The 14,336-nt window shown below is 44.7% G+C and overlaps 2 protein-coding genes across 5 annotated transcripts in view; both read left to right on the top strand.

The window, feature by feature from the left end:
- The window catches only part of LOC119180380 (transmembrane channel-like protein 7), a 51,976-nt gene extending 44,018 nt beyond the window's left edge, over window positions 1–7,958 (top strand). For all 4 annotated transcript variants that reach the window (XM_075868570.1, XM_037431569.2, XM_075868571.1 and 1 more), the window contains 2 exons: window positions 843–1,013; window positions 6,273–7,958. In XM_075868570.1, coding sequence (XP_075724685.1) covers window positions 843–1,013; window positions 6,273–6,426 — 325 coding nt within the window. In that variant the 3' untranslated portion in view covers window positions 6,427–7,958. The remainder of the gene's footprint in view (window positions 1–842; window positions 1,014–6,272) is intronic.
- A 3,893-nt stretch (window positions 7,959–11,851) lies between these two features.
- Window positions 11,852–14,336, top strand: part of LOC119179430 (uncharacterized) — a 144,898-nt gene continuing 142,413 nt past the window's right edge. The window contains exon 1 of the mRNA XM_075868569.1: window positions 11,852–11,888. The gene's annotated coding sequence lies outside the window, so the exon portion shown is untranslated. The remainder of the gene's footprint in view (window positions 11,889–14,336) is intronic.

The following is a 14,336-nucleotide window of genomic DNA, read 5'->3' as shown; positions in this document are numbered from 1 at the left end:
GTTTTTCAGATTTTTTCATCGCAAGCTTCCATCTTCCCTTTGGTGCCATTTTTTGCATATTTTTGTGCATGTTATATTGGTATATTCATTTAAGCATCATGTTTTAATGTTATGCTCAAGAAAATTGCTTGCTTTTCAGTGTGTTTGTGTAGGAGACATGACACTTGATTATTTTATTGTTTTAGGTGTCGCATCTATTTTAGCCCAGTCAGCCAAAAATGGGCTTTGATGAACGCTTGCTATACTTGGCAAGTAGTACGGGTGTTTGCAGCCGATTTCGATTATGCTTGCTCAAATCATTAGGGTGTTCAGAAAATTGTTCACACATGAAAAATGTAAATGGGAGAAGCATTTCGATTGTTCAGTGTACAATTTAGTATCATACTACGAGAACATTTTCTTGGAGAACTAAACAGCGCATTTGCGGCCCTACACTGACCCACTACGTAATGGACGCAATGTTTACTTAGGAAAATTGGTATGCTGAAAAGGTGGTGCTGTCTAAGAAATGAATAGTAAAAGAAGGTATTCTCGCAAAGTGAACAACAACTATATTTTTTTTAGTTCGAGTCTCGTAATAAATAAAGCAGCATTCATTTCAGCAAGGCCATTGAGAAAATCATCCATAAACTTGAATACAATTTTCTTGGTGCAGTAGCAGGCATGCATTTCGGTTCTGTAAGTTCAACAATGCTATCAAGGAAGTTGTTATCGGGAGTGTGAGAGTTTGCTCTTGCTCTGGCAGTAACATTGTGTGCTGCTGGAGCTGCAGTTGTTAAAAAACAAGGGACATTTTGCTGTTCTCAGTGGTGGAGTGTTTTCATTGTGTTTCATGTGTCCAGGATACAGCCATCGCTGTCGTGTGGGCCATTCCAGAAGTTTTCTTTTACCTGGGAGGTGGTGCCTAATGTAATAAATTCGTGGAAGGATCATCCGTGGGGATGGTATGTGGTCAAGGCAGTGGACTTCCTGACCAGCGTTGCTTTTGGCGTGCCTGTGGTCGCAGTGTTAGCGTAAGTATCGCTTGCCCATTCACAAATTACAGGCCCAAAAGGGTGTACAGTCACTGATAGTTTGTGGCACACTCTTTCTGTGCAATATTTAGATCATTGATAAAGCAATTAGCACTTGCTAGTTTGTAAATGCTCAATCACAACATGTAAAAAGGTCCCTGAAGTGGTTTTTAAAACATATAAGTGATTAGGCTACAACTAGAGTGAGCCATTCGCATTGTGATTTAAGGGAAGCATCTTGTATCGAGATATAGCCTTAGGCACAGCCAGGGAAGGGTAGTTGAGGGGGCTCAACCGCCTTTCACCCCTTCCCTAGAAAATTTTCCAATTTTGTATGTACAGCCACTGACCGTTCTTTGGATGCAGAAAATTCAGACTTGTTCACTTATTTGGGCACCTTCACGGCACCGCCACTGGTCTCATTGAAGCAATGTAAACTTGCGATTTAAAATTTGGACGCCCCACAGTGCACCATTTGATTTTTCAGACCCTGGCTGGCTTATTGAGTGCAACTTCGAATGCCGTAACAAGGTGTCTGCGATGTTTACAATATCTTTGCTAGGTTACCAGCACTGGCTATGGCTGGAGATCATGCCAGTGCAAAAATCCACACTGGAATTACAACTGCCGAACTCGAATGCTTTTCGTTTTCTACGCATAATGGATGCCATATGGCTTTAGCCAGCCGAGTATCCATTGAATGGCTACCACCATAGAGTTTCCTATAAATACACTAGAGGGAACTCTGGCGCTAGTGTCTATGGGAGCTGCAGCGCTACAGTGTACTAGAAGAGGGTTGTGAGCTTACTCCGCTGCTCCTCTGAGGCAGTTGGCATAGCATGTGATAGGTGGCACCACAGGCAACTTCAGTAGAAGCTTCATTTGCAGAAGCTGCTCGCTGCTAACCGTACACGAGTTGCGACGCCCAATCCTTTGATATTGAAAATAATCTTGCTTGAACTAACCGTCATCTGACTATATTGAGAAGTTATCTCGCTCTCGGTTAGTCTTTTTCTTTTTTCTTTCGTGATAGAATTTGCTGAAAGTCAGCCAACTGACTCAGTCAGCTGAAAGGCAGTCAACGAAACCCATGCATTTCTTTATATTTTTTGGTGCGATGCAGTTAATAATTTTTCGTTATTTTGGTGCACTTAAGTTCATCGCATATTCACTATATTTTTTTTAGACCACGTCACATTTGCCCCTATATGGCACTTCGTGGAAAAGGACGATGTAGTACCTTCCAAAACATGCGGTGTCATGCCGTGTAGACCTAAACTTTTATATCAAGATTATGCTTAAATTTCACCTCGCAGCTCGGAATCGGAAAATAGAGCACGTCCGCTTCTTTGCCAAGCTTAAACACGCAGGTATGTTTGCTGGCTTTGTGCCTTCGCTATGCTTGAATGAAATATTGTAGCTTAATTATTTTTGCTTCATTTTGGTTGTTGCGGAAAAGGAAGTAGCTTTTTCGGGGCTTTTATTAACCATCATTATTAGCTACCATTCGCTAAGAGAGATGGAGGAAGCACAGCAATGAACCTCTGCCTCCACCCTTTCCTTTGATGGGGAACCTTGCGCATGCTTAGGATTGCCTGTCTGATGATTGTGATCTGAAGTTTCTGAACGGTCCTGTCTTGCATCGGCTTTCTATTAAGGTAGGCTGGCAGATTGGGAAGAATCGTGGCACAGCATCGCCATGGAGAATAGGTCTCCCACGAGGTATCCACACTTCTTTTTCATCAATGATCTGCATACAGCCTCTGAGCACACGACAGCTCAAAGTGGAGCTCCTGTCTTCCAGGTGGTGTCTTCCAAGAGCTTGTCCACTCTGACAGATTATTTTTGTATTCATTACGCATGTTCTGATTCTTCGGGATACCAAACACGACATCTTTGACGTGCTCTTCACACAGACATAATCTTTTTGGCACTTAGACTCATGGCACTGGTTTTTCTGATGTTGCGGCGTGGATCAGGAACAAAAAAGGCACACTAGTTTGGTGCATGGTGCATGCAGTTAAATGCTGCAAAAAACAAAAACAAAAACAAAAGCTTAGTGCTACAGCGTCTACCGCAATGAAACGTGGCTTGACTACTGCTGTTCTGGAAGAGCTAAACGGCTCTTTCACCCGCAACGCTCCTTCCAAGTTCTATTGATGACCATGCCAGTGCCGCTGCCCGGACGAAGAGAGAAGCGCAAGTTGGCAACGTTTGGGTAGCCACCCCGCCACATTGCCTCCACCGAAAAGAGTGCCCACTGCGCTCTCCCAGTACACAGTAGTAATGCAAGGCGCTTCAGCGAGTATGGGAATGATTGGTAGTACAAGAGTTTGTCTAATCTTCATACTTTCGGCTCTGTTTAGCTTCACGTGGCCCGAATCTGCTTTGTCACAAAATGAAAACCAGCAAATGTTCAGCAGTTGCACTTCACTACCTTAACCTTTTAGGCTCAACATTTCGAATGCGTCATAAAGTTCACAACAGTTTGTCCTTTCATTTGAAACAAAACCAAAACACAGCAGTAAACAAAGCCACAAATGCGTTCGAGCCTCTCAAGCATGACGACTTGACAAATCCGTGTACTACGCATTATTCCCATGATAGCTGAACGATCGCAGGGCCAGAGCTCCCTCTAATTAATTTTGGAAAACTCTTTAGCTACCACAGCCAAACTGGAAGTCAAGCTAAGCAGTGCCCAGAGTCAGCTGGTGGTGGCTATGTGAATGACTGCCCGTATTACATGGAGAAAGGCAGAACTGCCAAACTCTACTGACTACTTGAACATATTTTAACACAGCGCACTACTACGCGGACACAAGAGAAGACAAACCGCAGCGCTGTTCAAGTACTATCGCCAACTGGCCCAGCTTTCAGTCCTTTTACACTGACTACTTCATGAACGCTACAGGTTGAACTAGCTCAACGTCGTTCCCTCTTGGTATTTGAGAGTCTGCGTTGTCTGCTGTTTCTGCAGCTAGACCTAATCATCTCTAGTGTTTGCAAATAAGATTCCAACCTTAGAGCAGTGCAGGAAAATATCAAGATTTAGAGTATTATTTTTGCTTTATCACAACAGACTTAATATAAGTGTGCGTGTGTATTTTCAGCCATTTTTATCACGCATGTTGAAAAATCTACATGCTCATAATCTACTTTCTTATCAAATGCACACTAATCTTTTCACGTACTCCTTTTTTCCACAAAGCATTTCTGATTGGAATTCGCTGCCTGAAAATATTATTTTCTTGAGAATCTACAAGTACATTTCAAATTGTGCTACTTACCCATCTGGAAATGCAGTAAACTACAGAATGTTCATGCGACTTTTTCTTCCAGTTTTCTCTGGGCTTTCTTTTTTGTATTTCGTAATTTTCTATTCTTTTTTTCTTTTAATGCAGTGTTACTTCACAAATTGCAAATACTGTATTTACACACCCTATTTATTTTGGGGAGAGCTTTTTGTTTGTTTTTTCTCTATGATTTCCAGTGGTTACATCTCTTGCACTTGATTATGGAAGTATTAAAAGCGGAAGGGTGAGGATGTGTTTTTATTTTAATCCTAAATATGCCTCAATATATTCTGTGAACTATATTATTTTGTTGTCTAGTCAGGTTGTGCTAGCTTTTACAGTGAAAGCTGTTATGAGATCACAACTCGGGTCCACCGCCGCTATTGTCCATAATCGCTGTCGCACAAAATAAGGAAAAAAAAATACTAGTACCAAGGACACAGTGGGGCTCGAACCGAGTCTGCTGCGTGTCAGCCCAGTATTCTACCACTGAGCCATGCTGGTGCTTGGGACTAGTTGGCAAACTTGCCTTAGGCAGGCTTGATGTCGGGAAAACAATCACGTTAATACGACTTATAAAGTGTTTTAAAACAGCGAAAGAACAAGCAGGGGTCGCACAATGCGAATAGCATAATGAGTGAGCCATCAATATGCTCCTGCCCATTGCAAAAGCTTGTTTTTGTTCGGCTATTAACTGTGACACGTAGCCACTGCATGAACAATTGGCACAAAATTCCTCACAATAGTTTAGTGGATACCCCACTTCTCAGAAGAATGACGAAAAATAGCATAGTGAATGCCAGCCTACTACACTATAATTTTTAATATTAATGCCGTAGTGGGCATCAAGCAAGTGTGCTTGCAGCAGTTACCCAATGAGTGTTTAAAAAAGGCTCTGAAAGGCCGCTCTTCTAGCTTTTTTTGTGACTGTGCTGCACCTTCCGCGCAGGCCTGGCGTTTTTTATTTCCGTAATACTTCTAGACTTGCCAGTAGGTTTGCTTTGTTCTGTTTTCTTTGAGCTTGTGTGCCCTACGGCTCCACCTGTGCTTGTAAACTTGCAACTGTATCTTTTTCCACCTGCATGGTGCTTTGCATTTGCAGTATACTGTAAATAAATTAAATAAATAAATAAATCCTGATCTGCATCTTGTGCTTTGTGTCTTTCACTCTCACTAGTTGCTTGACATGTGAGACCTGATGTGCTAAATGACTTCGACGCCACCTGTTACATATGAGTCGTCGATACTTATAAACATGGCAACTGCAAAGTGTGAACGACGGTGAAGAAAGCTGCAATTATTCACTAGGTTTAAAGCAGCCGACCTCAGTGTGATGTTCCTTGGGAGGTATTGCCGACTTGGATGATAATGATCGCCTGTAGGTCCTCAGACTAGTGCGGAGTAACAATGACTCCCTTGAAGTGCCTCCCACCACACTATTTGAAATGCGGATGCAGGGAAGGCTGTGACAGTGCTATTGACAATCTACAGGGGTGACTAAACACTGGGTAAAATACCGGCCGGCTTTGTAATTTATGACTGTCCTTGTTAGCAGAGTGTACAGACAACTTTTCCCAACTACTGGGCCAATTACGCCATATTGTTTTCCGGTGAATCTTTCGGGCTTGATTATTTAGACTTTTCGGCGGTTCTCCCCAAGTCGGATTAAATGGTCAGCGTCTGTGTACAGGCTCACACATGAACAAATGCAAGAACTTACATAAAGTATGGTTGAACACACCCACCAAAAAAATGTCTAGCTACACTGTTGGCTCTAGCTATGGGTGATTAAAGTTCAACTTTTTTCCATACCATTCTTTCTTTTCAATTACCTGGCAACCCAGTTACAGATGCACATAGCTATGCTCTTTTTGCTAATGCTTTGTGTTAAAGGCTTATTCCTATTATGAAGCCCTAGTTAATTCATCATCTGTAAGCATGATATTCTTTTCTTTCCTTTTTTCAGAATCAGCATCTACTACTACTATTCAGTGGCAGCTGCGCATGCTCACATGGAAAAGGTTCTCAAGGACAAGCTTGTCCTTGAAGGAAAGGACAAGCAATTCCTTCTTGCTAGGATTACCGAAGTTGCACGTCAACGACCTTCTTCAACAGCATAGCCATGAAAGCGCTGTTGTTGCCACAACTATTTGATGTGACCTGTTCACATCAAAGCTCGTTTAGTACCACCACATATATATGACCAAGGCTGATGCTATATCTCAGCTTGGAATGCAGTAGCAGCTGCAGTTGAAGCCTTTCAATGCCTGCGATGAACTTGTAACTGAACGGCACCTTGTGTGGCCTTGACTTTTAGGCTTCAGGCGGTATGTGCATTTGTACAGATACTGCGTTTCATGGTTGTTTCTGTCGTTTCGTGCAAGTTTCATTGGACAGGTATGGCTTCCGCAACTGTGTTTTAAAATGGAGCAGGGAGTGGTTAACTTGCTAGATTGCTATTTTATGATCTGTAATTTCTGTCCGGAGCTCTCTGGTCGAAACGAGGCATTTTGTACAGCAGGCTCAGAGTTAAGTGGTGACAACCTATTTGCAGACTAGTTTGGCCACATTGCATAAACTGTTGTCAAGTTGGCCATATTTGTGTGGCATGGCTTCATATAGCTGTGACCAACGAAATCGATGCTGTAGTTGGTTTCACCTTCTTCGTGTTCATAGCCGCGTGAAGTTACTTGAGCCTATTTTCTCAAGCAACCGCAAGTAGGCTTTTGCAGCATTGTCTGTAAAGCAAGCCGAGGAACACTAGCCTGTTGCCCAAGTGTGTTTTGTAGTTGATTTTATTTTTAACTCTAGCGCATCCTCTCTCTGGACAGTTTTATGAAACATGCTTGGTTTTAAAGATTATGACTGCCGATTACTTTTTAGCGACCTGATTGAAGTTTGTGCATTAATACAGAAGACTGTGATACATAGTATTTAAAGACATATTATAACCTGTATTATTGCTGCAAGCCCATAAATCTGCAACGGCGTGGGAGAAACCTGCACGTGCTGCTGGTCAGATATTCTAAACAAGAATGTTCACGTAGTTTGTTTGTATCACGCCTAGATCACATGAGGTTTGTGGTCCAACTTTGTACTACAAGTTATAACCAAGTGTCAGTCCAACGTCTGCCAAATACCTTCATGTGGCCACATTTTTATCAAGCTTACCTCAATTTATTCGGATCGCCTGTCTGTTGGGAATTCTGGTGTGTGTGTCTCACTTTTCAGTATGAAGTTACTCTCACAGCTCGGATTTAATCTCTCCTTGCATGAATAATTCTCAGTTTTCAAGGACCACATTAATACCGACTCTTTTGAAACGGCATTACTTATGTGTTCGCTCAGGTGACCGAATGTCTGATCTTTTTTTTTTTTGCTGGAGAAAACTGCACACCTGGCTTTTCATGTTATGACACTTTTGCCACCACAATATTTCCTGCACATTCTAAAGGTTGTGTAATAGGCCCTGGTTGGGGTTTACTGTTTTAGCATATTGTTGTTCTCAGTTTCTGATATTTCAGTGAAAAGAAAAAAAAAAGTTTTGTATATACTGTTGTTTTATACTTGAATGCAAGTTTTTGTGCTTGTTTGTTTTGAATAAAGTGTGGTTAGTGTGAAAAGGGAACTTCAAAATAAAGCTCACGGGATTCCTGTTGCATTTGCCTAAGATGACCTAAAGGCAAAAAAAAAAAAGCCATGTTTTTCGCAATCTATGTACAGGGGGTGTGCTCCTGACGTCATCCATGAGGTGCGTTAGTGGTGGGGTCGCCATTTTGGAGGTCCGTGCACTCGCCGCACGCGCTAACTCTTGCAGTCGACTGCCAATTTCTGCGTCTGATGCATTGATAATATCTCAAGTTTAATGTTCCGAAACTACAATTTGATTATGATGGACGCCCTAGTGTAAGGCTTCAGGAGTATCGACCACCTGGTGTTCTTTAGTGTGCACAATTTGGGTGCACGTTAAAGAACCCCAGGTGGTCTAAATTTCCGGAGCCCTCCACTACGGCGTCTCTCATAATCATAGAGTGGTTTTGGGACGTTAAACCCCACATATCAATCAATCAAACTTTAGTGTGCACTGACATCGCACAGTACACGGGCCTCTACCATTTCGACCGCTGCGGCTGGGATCGAACCCGCGACCTTCTGGTCAGCCGTCGAGCACCCTAACCACTACACCACCGCGGGGAACGCATCGAAGACTTTCACCTTAGCTTTCTACGAGTGTGTGTTGAAAGGGACAGCTTGCAAGATAGCCACAGCTCGCAAGTTTGTTTTCTACCAAATAGCCTCGACCACAGACTTGCTCATCAGCTGTGCTCTGTTAACATAACATGTCTGTGCGCGTAACAATGACTGTTTCAAACTGTCCTCGCCTACTGCAAGAACAGTCAAGTGCCTATTAATAAGCCATAATTCTTCCATTTGCGAATCGGTGAAGGGCCGACTACGCATCCGTGGGGCAACGCGCGAACTTACGCAGGTCTTCAGATCGTTGATATTTTTCCCCAGCATATTATGATAAAATATGTCTGAAATTTGCATGTTTTGACCTCTGGCACGATTGTGCGCTTCTTCCACGCAATATTAGATGCCTTAAACTATGACATTCATGTGTTCTTTTTTTCCCCTGAAGCAGCTAGCTTCAAGCTAAAGCGAGGCTCTGTGGTTGAACATCTGCTTGCCATGCTGAAGGGCCTAGGCTCGATTCTCACTCGAACCGAAGATTTTTTATTTTTTTATATGCATTTTTCTCGATTTTTCGGTCGCGGACAAGATTTTTTTTTTGCTCGCGGCCAATGATACTGGAACTTCAACGAAACGAGCTCTTTAAAGATCCCTGCAACGCCTTTTCAAGTAGCCATGGAATGGATTCATGTAAGGAGCTCATCACCTTATGAATTCACCGCCGCAACAAGTTTTTAAACTCCGTCCAGTACGAGCAGAGTTTAAAGGGGCCCTGAAACACTTTTTTGAGTAACCATGAAGTTATTTCACCGAAAAAGCGTATTGCTTCACAAATTCAACGCCGAAAAAAAATTGCCCGCAGCTTCCCTCGGGGGAACACTGAGGAGGATGCGGAGCATATAATTGGTTAACGGGGTGTTAAAGTGCGACTTACTTGGGTCGATGGCTAAATTGGTTAACGTGGTTGTGAAATGGGGTGTTAAATTGCGACTTACTTGGGTCGATGGCTAAATTGGTTAACGTGGTTGTAGGAGGGGGTGTTAAATGAGTGAACACGTACAAACGTATGCGAAAGGGCGGCGCTGGTCGAAGGGACGTCGATCATTGTGTTTGTGGATTCGTTGGAATTCATTTCACCGCGACCTTGGACGTCGACGCGCCGTACAAACCAACCGACGAGCGGCAACTGAGCGAGCGAGCGCCGACCTTGAGTATATATAAAGTGCGACGGCGCATGCACTGTCAGCTGTCGAATGTTCGAGAAGGGGGAGAAGCGCAACCGCGCATGCGCGCGCGTCAGCTGCCGATGTTCTCGAAGCGCGACGGCGCATGCGCGCGCGTCAGCTGCCGATGTTCTCGAAGCGTGACGGCGCATGCGCGCTACATTATACAGCTAGCGAATGTTCGTGAAGAGGAGAAGCGCACGCGGTGTGTAGAGGAGGAAGGGTGCACAGATGGTGGAGGAGTGAAGCGCGCGCGGTGTGTAGAGGAGGAAGGAATGCACAGATGGTGGAAGAAGGAGGAGGAAGCTTGCGGACGGCGCCGCACTACAAGCCTCGAGTATTAGATGCTCCGCATCTAAAAAAAATTTTAGGATCCGTCCAGTACGAGCGGAGTTACAAAGACTTGTCACACGCTGCAATCGCATTCTTTCTAGTCCCGACGAAAGCGCTAGAAGCTAGCAGGTAGAGATGGGAGGGGCAAACGAAAAAACGTCACGCGCGCCTCGTGACCTTGAGCACTTTTTTCTTTCTTCGAATACGTGACTTTTTAGTGCGATCACGCGCGCACGCGTGGACAAGTAACGGCCTCCCGCGGCGATCTCTGTAACGACCGAGCGCGCCATGTTCAAATCAGCCAATGGCTGATAGATGGGCTTATGGCATCATTCGTCGAAAGAGGAGAAAGCAGTTTTTAGCTGAATTTGATAATTTCCTGTGGATTCCAGGCCGCGTGCTGCGCTATAATATATGACTTGTTGGGAGCCTCTAATACAGATGGGCAGTATTTTCTAACCATGCTCAAAAAGTGTTTCAGGGCCCCTTTAAGATTTGTGGCGCGCTTCTCTCTTCTCTCGTCCCGACGAAAGTGCTGGAAGCTAAGCAAGGAGCGATGACACGGAGAAAGAAAATACGCCACAGTCCCCTCTTCACCTTGAGTACTTTTTTTTTCCTTCTCGAATGCATGGCTCTTCAGTGTGATCGCGCGCGCAAGCGTGGACATGTCGTGGCCTCCCGCGGCGGCCCCAGTAACGACCGAGCGCGCCTTGCTCAAATCGGCCAATGACTGATACAATGGCTGTGTCGAGTTAATTTTGGGCTTGTAGCGGGCGAGTTAATTGATGCATGTCTAAACATAAAAATCGAGCGCAGAAAAAAAAAATCACGAGCCACATGAAACAAGTATAGGCAGAATAGCACGCTCACTACTAACTGATTTAATTACGAAAGAAATACGAAAAAAATACAAATCGTACGTCGCAACCGCGGCTGCGCACATCACAAGGATGTTCATATCAACAAAACTATAACACATTACGGCATAGCAATTGAAATTCGCACTCCCGCGCAAACACACTGACGTCTGGCTGACGCAGTCTTCACCATTCAATTCATGTGAAACGCCTCTAACAGTTCACGTGCAACCGTTTATCTCTTCTGCGTTCAAGCACCTTCAGTTTATCAATCAGAGGCACACAGTGCGCAGAAACATGCGCGCCCTTATCGTTTGCGCTCGACTTTTATGTTTAGGCATGCGCCAACTCGTCCAGCAACGCATTTTATTAAGCTATATTTTTTCTACAATGGGCCCTTCGTCTCATCCGCACTTCACCGACCCCGCAGCCGTAATCGTATGCCACATTGCAGCTGCTTCGTGCCGCATCAGATTCGTCGGTTTCTGCCTTCGGAAAGGATACGTTCCCAGTGAAGCGAGTGCCCTATTTGGGGTTGTGGTACCGTCGCCGAACCACGCAAAACGGGTGTGCCGCATTATCTGTTCTGGAAGGCAGCTGAGGATGATGTTTAACGACCTGCTCCGTGTGGCCTGATAGGAGAAAATAACCTGCGGTATTAGTGAAAACAAGCTACGCAAAATACCCGAGTTCCTGTGGCGTATACCACCCTGGCACATGTGCCGAAGCGACCTAAATGGAAGTGAGTCGCACGCCAAGATCCGGTAGCCATCGGAGATGTGGACGTTCCAGCCGAGATTGACAGTGTTTTGAAAATGGGACCGAAGTATTGCCTTGAGCTGCATGTGTGAACTTCTCGCTATCGATAGAAGAGTGGCTAACAGAACAGAAAACGAGGAGCAGGAAGGGTACCTACTGCAGGGTGTGGACAGTCCTTTGGCTTCAACTAAGAAAAAGCCTACGCAGCGACGCAAGGTATTTATAGGTTCACTTGTACAGTTGCTCAGAGAAAACAGTCTATTTATAGGTTCACTTGTACAGTTGCTCAGAGAAAACAGTCTGCGGTTGCTTGAAGCCGATGATTGATTGATTGATATGTGGGGTTTTAACGTCCCAAAACCACCATATGATTATGAGAGACGCCGTAGTGAAGGGCTCCGGAAATTTCGACCACCTGGGGTTCTATAACGTGCACCCAAATCTGAGCACACGGGCCTACAAAGTTTCCGCCTCCATCGGAAATGCAGCCGCCGCAGCCGGGATTCGATCCCGTGACCTGCGGGTCGGCAGCCGAGTATTTTAGACACTAGACCACCGCGGCCGGGCTTGAAGCCGATGAGGAAGGGATGTTTGTTGTAACGCCATTGATGAGGAAGGGATGTTTGTTGTCCTGCATTCAGTTATGTCCTACCAACTTGCCCAAGCTTCCACGCTTCATAACGCCATTGGACTGCTTCAGTTATGGTGGCTAGAATTCTAGCCACCATACTTCAGTCGAAAAGCTGACTCGGCCATTTCCAAGAACGTTGTCCCTTCAGTGTGAAAGCCCATGTGACTAAAACAAAAAAAAAACAGAAGCGAGGTGCAGAAAGCTTGAGCTGAAAAGATTGGCAGGATCCATTCATGGAAGTAAAGGTAATTGTTTGATATTTTTACGGCAAGAACACATAAAGAAGCTGTGCCATTCAGAGCAATTGTGAGCGAGAAAGGATCCTAACAACGGCACCCTAGCGGGTGCTCGATGAAGCATTTAAGTAACTTGGACATTGACGACCCGTTTACAACAACAACGGAAATTCGCGTCAAGTGATAGATCTGGTGCGCAACAACGATTCGGTGGCGTACTTCTTTTCTGTCGATGTGGAGGACTTGTTTTATAAAATTGCTCTTTGTGGTGAAGGGATGCACTTAAAAAAAATGGGGAAGTACTGTTTCGAAATAGAGCTGGTGGGAACTTCGTGTCGCTTATAGAATTTTATTTACCCTCCACCGTCGTGAATTTTGAGAGTAAGACGTATTTGCAAAAACGTGGGATATGCATTGGCTCGTTCGCAGCACCGGTCCTACGCTATATCTTTTTGCCATTCTTGGACACGCGTTTGAAGAACGCTTTTTATAGTGACAAGGTGCTTGCCATGTGTAGATATGTTGATGACGTTTTGGTGCTTCTTAGGAAGCAGGAGGGTATTGAGGTGAATGGTGTTGATCCCTTTAGCGGCGAGATCTTAGAATCTTTTAATTTGTTGGGACAGGGGTTGTAATTCTCACGCGAGACTCCGGCACACGGGAAGTTGCAGTTTTTGGACGTGAAGCTAACAACGTATCACTCGCTTGTGTGTTGGTCTTATAATCCGCGCTCCTGCAAGCCGTCACTGCCGTTTCATTCGGCTCATTCAAAGACTGTGAAGCGTGCAATCGCTTCCATGTGCCTAGAATCCGCCCTCAAAAAGTCATGCTTTCGTGCAGCCACCGACAGTGTTTATCGGCAAGTGCAATGGTCGCAGTCCTCGGGGTATTCTGGCGCATTTCTGGTGGCTTCCGCCGAGTCGTTGCTACAGAAGGTAAAATGCCAGAACCGGAAGAAAAAAACACCCGCGTAAACAACACTAGGCCTGAGATGATCCCCTACATCCACCAGGTAGCGCATAGCCCCGAGAAAGTTACGACTAGGCACAATCTGCCTATCGTCTTTTCAGCGCCGCGCAAGCTGTTTAAGATGTGAGCCTATTCCGGACGAGGTTACACAGACTACAAATTGTGGAACCAAGCACACTAGACATTACGTTGACTGTGCGGTGGGGTGGTATATGAATAGCCATTGAGCTTTGGCAAATCATACATCGGGCAAAGTGGCCGATGTGTTGACCAGCGGGTCCGAGAGCGTGAGTTGACGTTGACAAACGATAAGGGCGCGCACCTTTTGTGCAGTGTGTGGCTGTGTGCCTTTGTTTGATAAACTGAAAGTGCTAGGACGCAGCAGGGAAACGGTTGCACGTGAACTGTTAGAGGCGTTCCATGTAATGTTGAAGGATGAAGATTGCGTCAGCCAGATGTCAGTGTGTTTGCGGGAGTGCAAATTTCAATTGCTATGCCGTTATAGTTAATGATATGAAAAGCTTTGTGATGAGCACTGCTGCTGTTATGACGTACGATCTGCAGATTATCCTACAATTCTTTGGTAACTGAACCAGTTGGAAGTGAGCGTTCTATCCTGTCTACTTGTTTCCTGTGCCTCGTCGGTTTTTTTTTTGAGCTTGACTTTTATGTTTATAGCTTAAAGAACTGTAAAAAAAAAGAAATTTCAAGGGCAAGTCAGTCTGGGCGCGAAACCTCGATCTTGGGAAAGAGTGAGGCCCACAGAAAATTCGCGTCACATCCGAACTCGAAACACTTAATAAAAATCCTAGAAGATCTGATCCCTCG

This window comes from Rhipicephalus microplus, chromosome 7, assembly GCF_043290135.1.
Source record: "Rhipicephalus microplus isolate Deutch F79 chromosome 7, USDA_Rmic, whole genome shotgun sequence".
Classification (NCBI taxonomy): Eukaryota; Metazoa; Arthropoda; class Arachnida; order Ixodida; family Ixodidae; genus Rhipicephalus; species Rhipicephalus microplus.
This window is presented reverse-complemented; position numbering and strand designations above follow the sequence as displayed.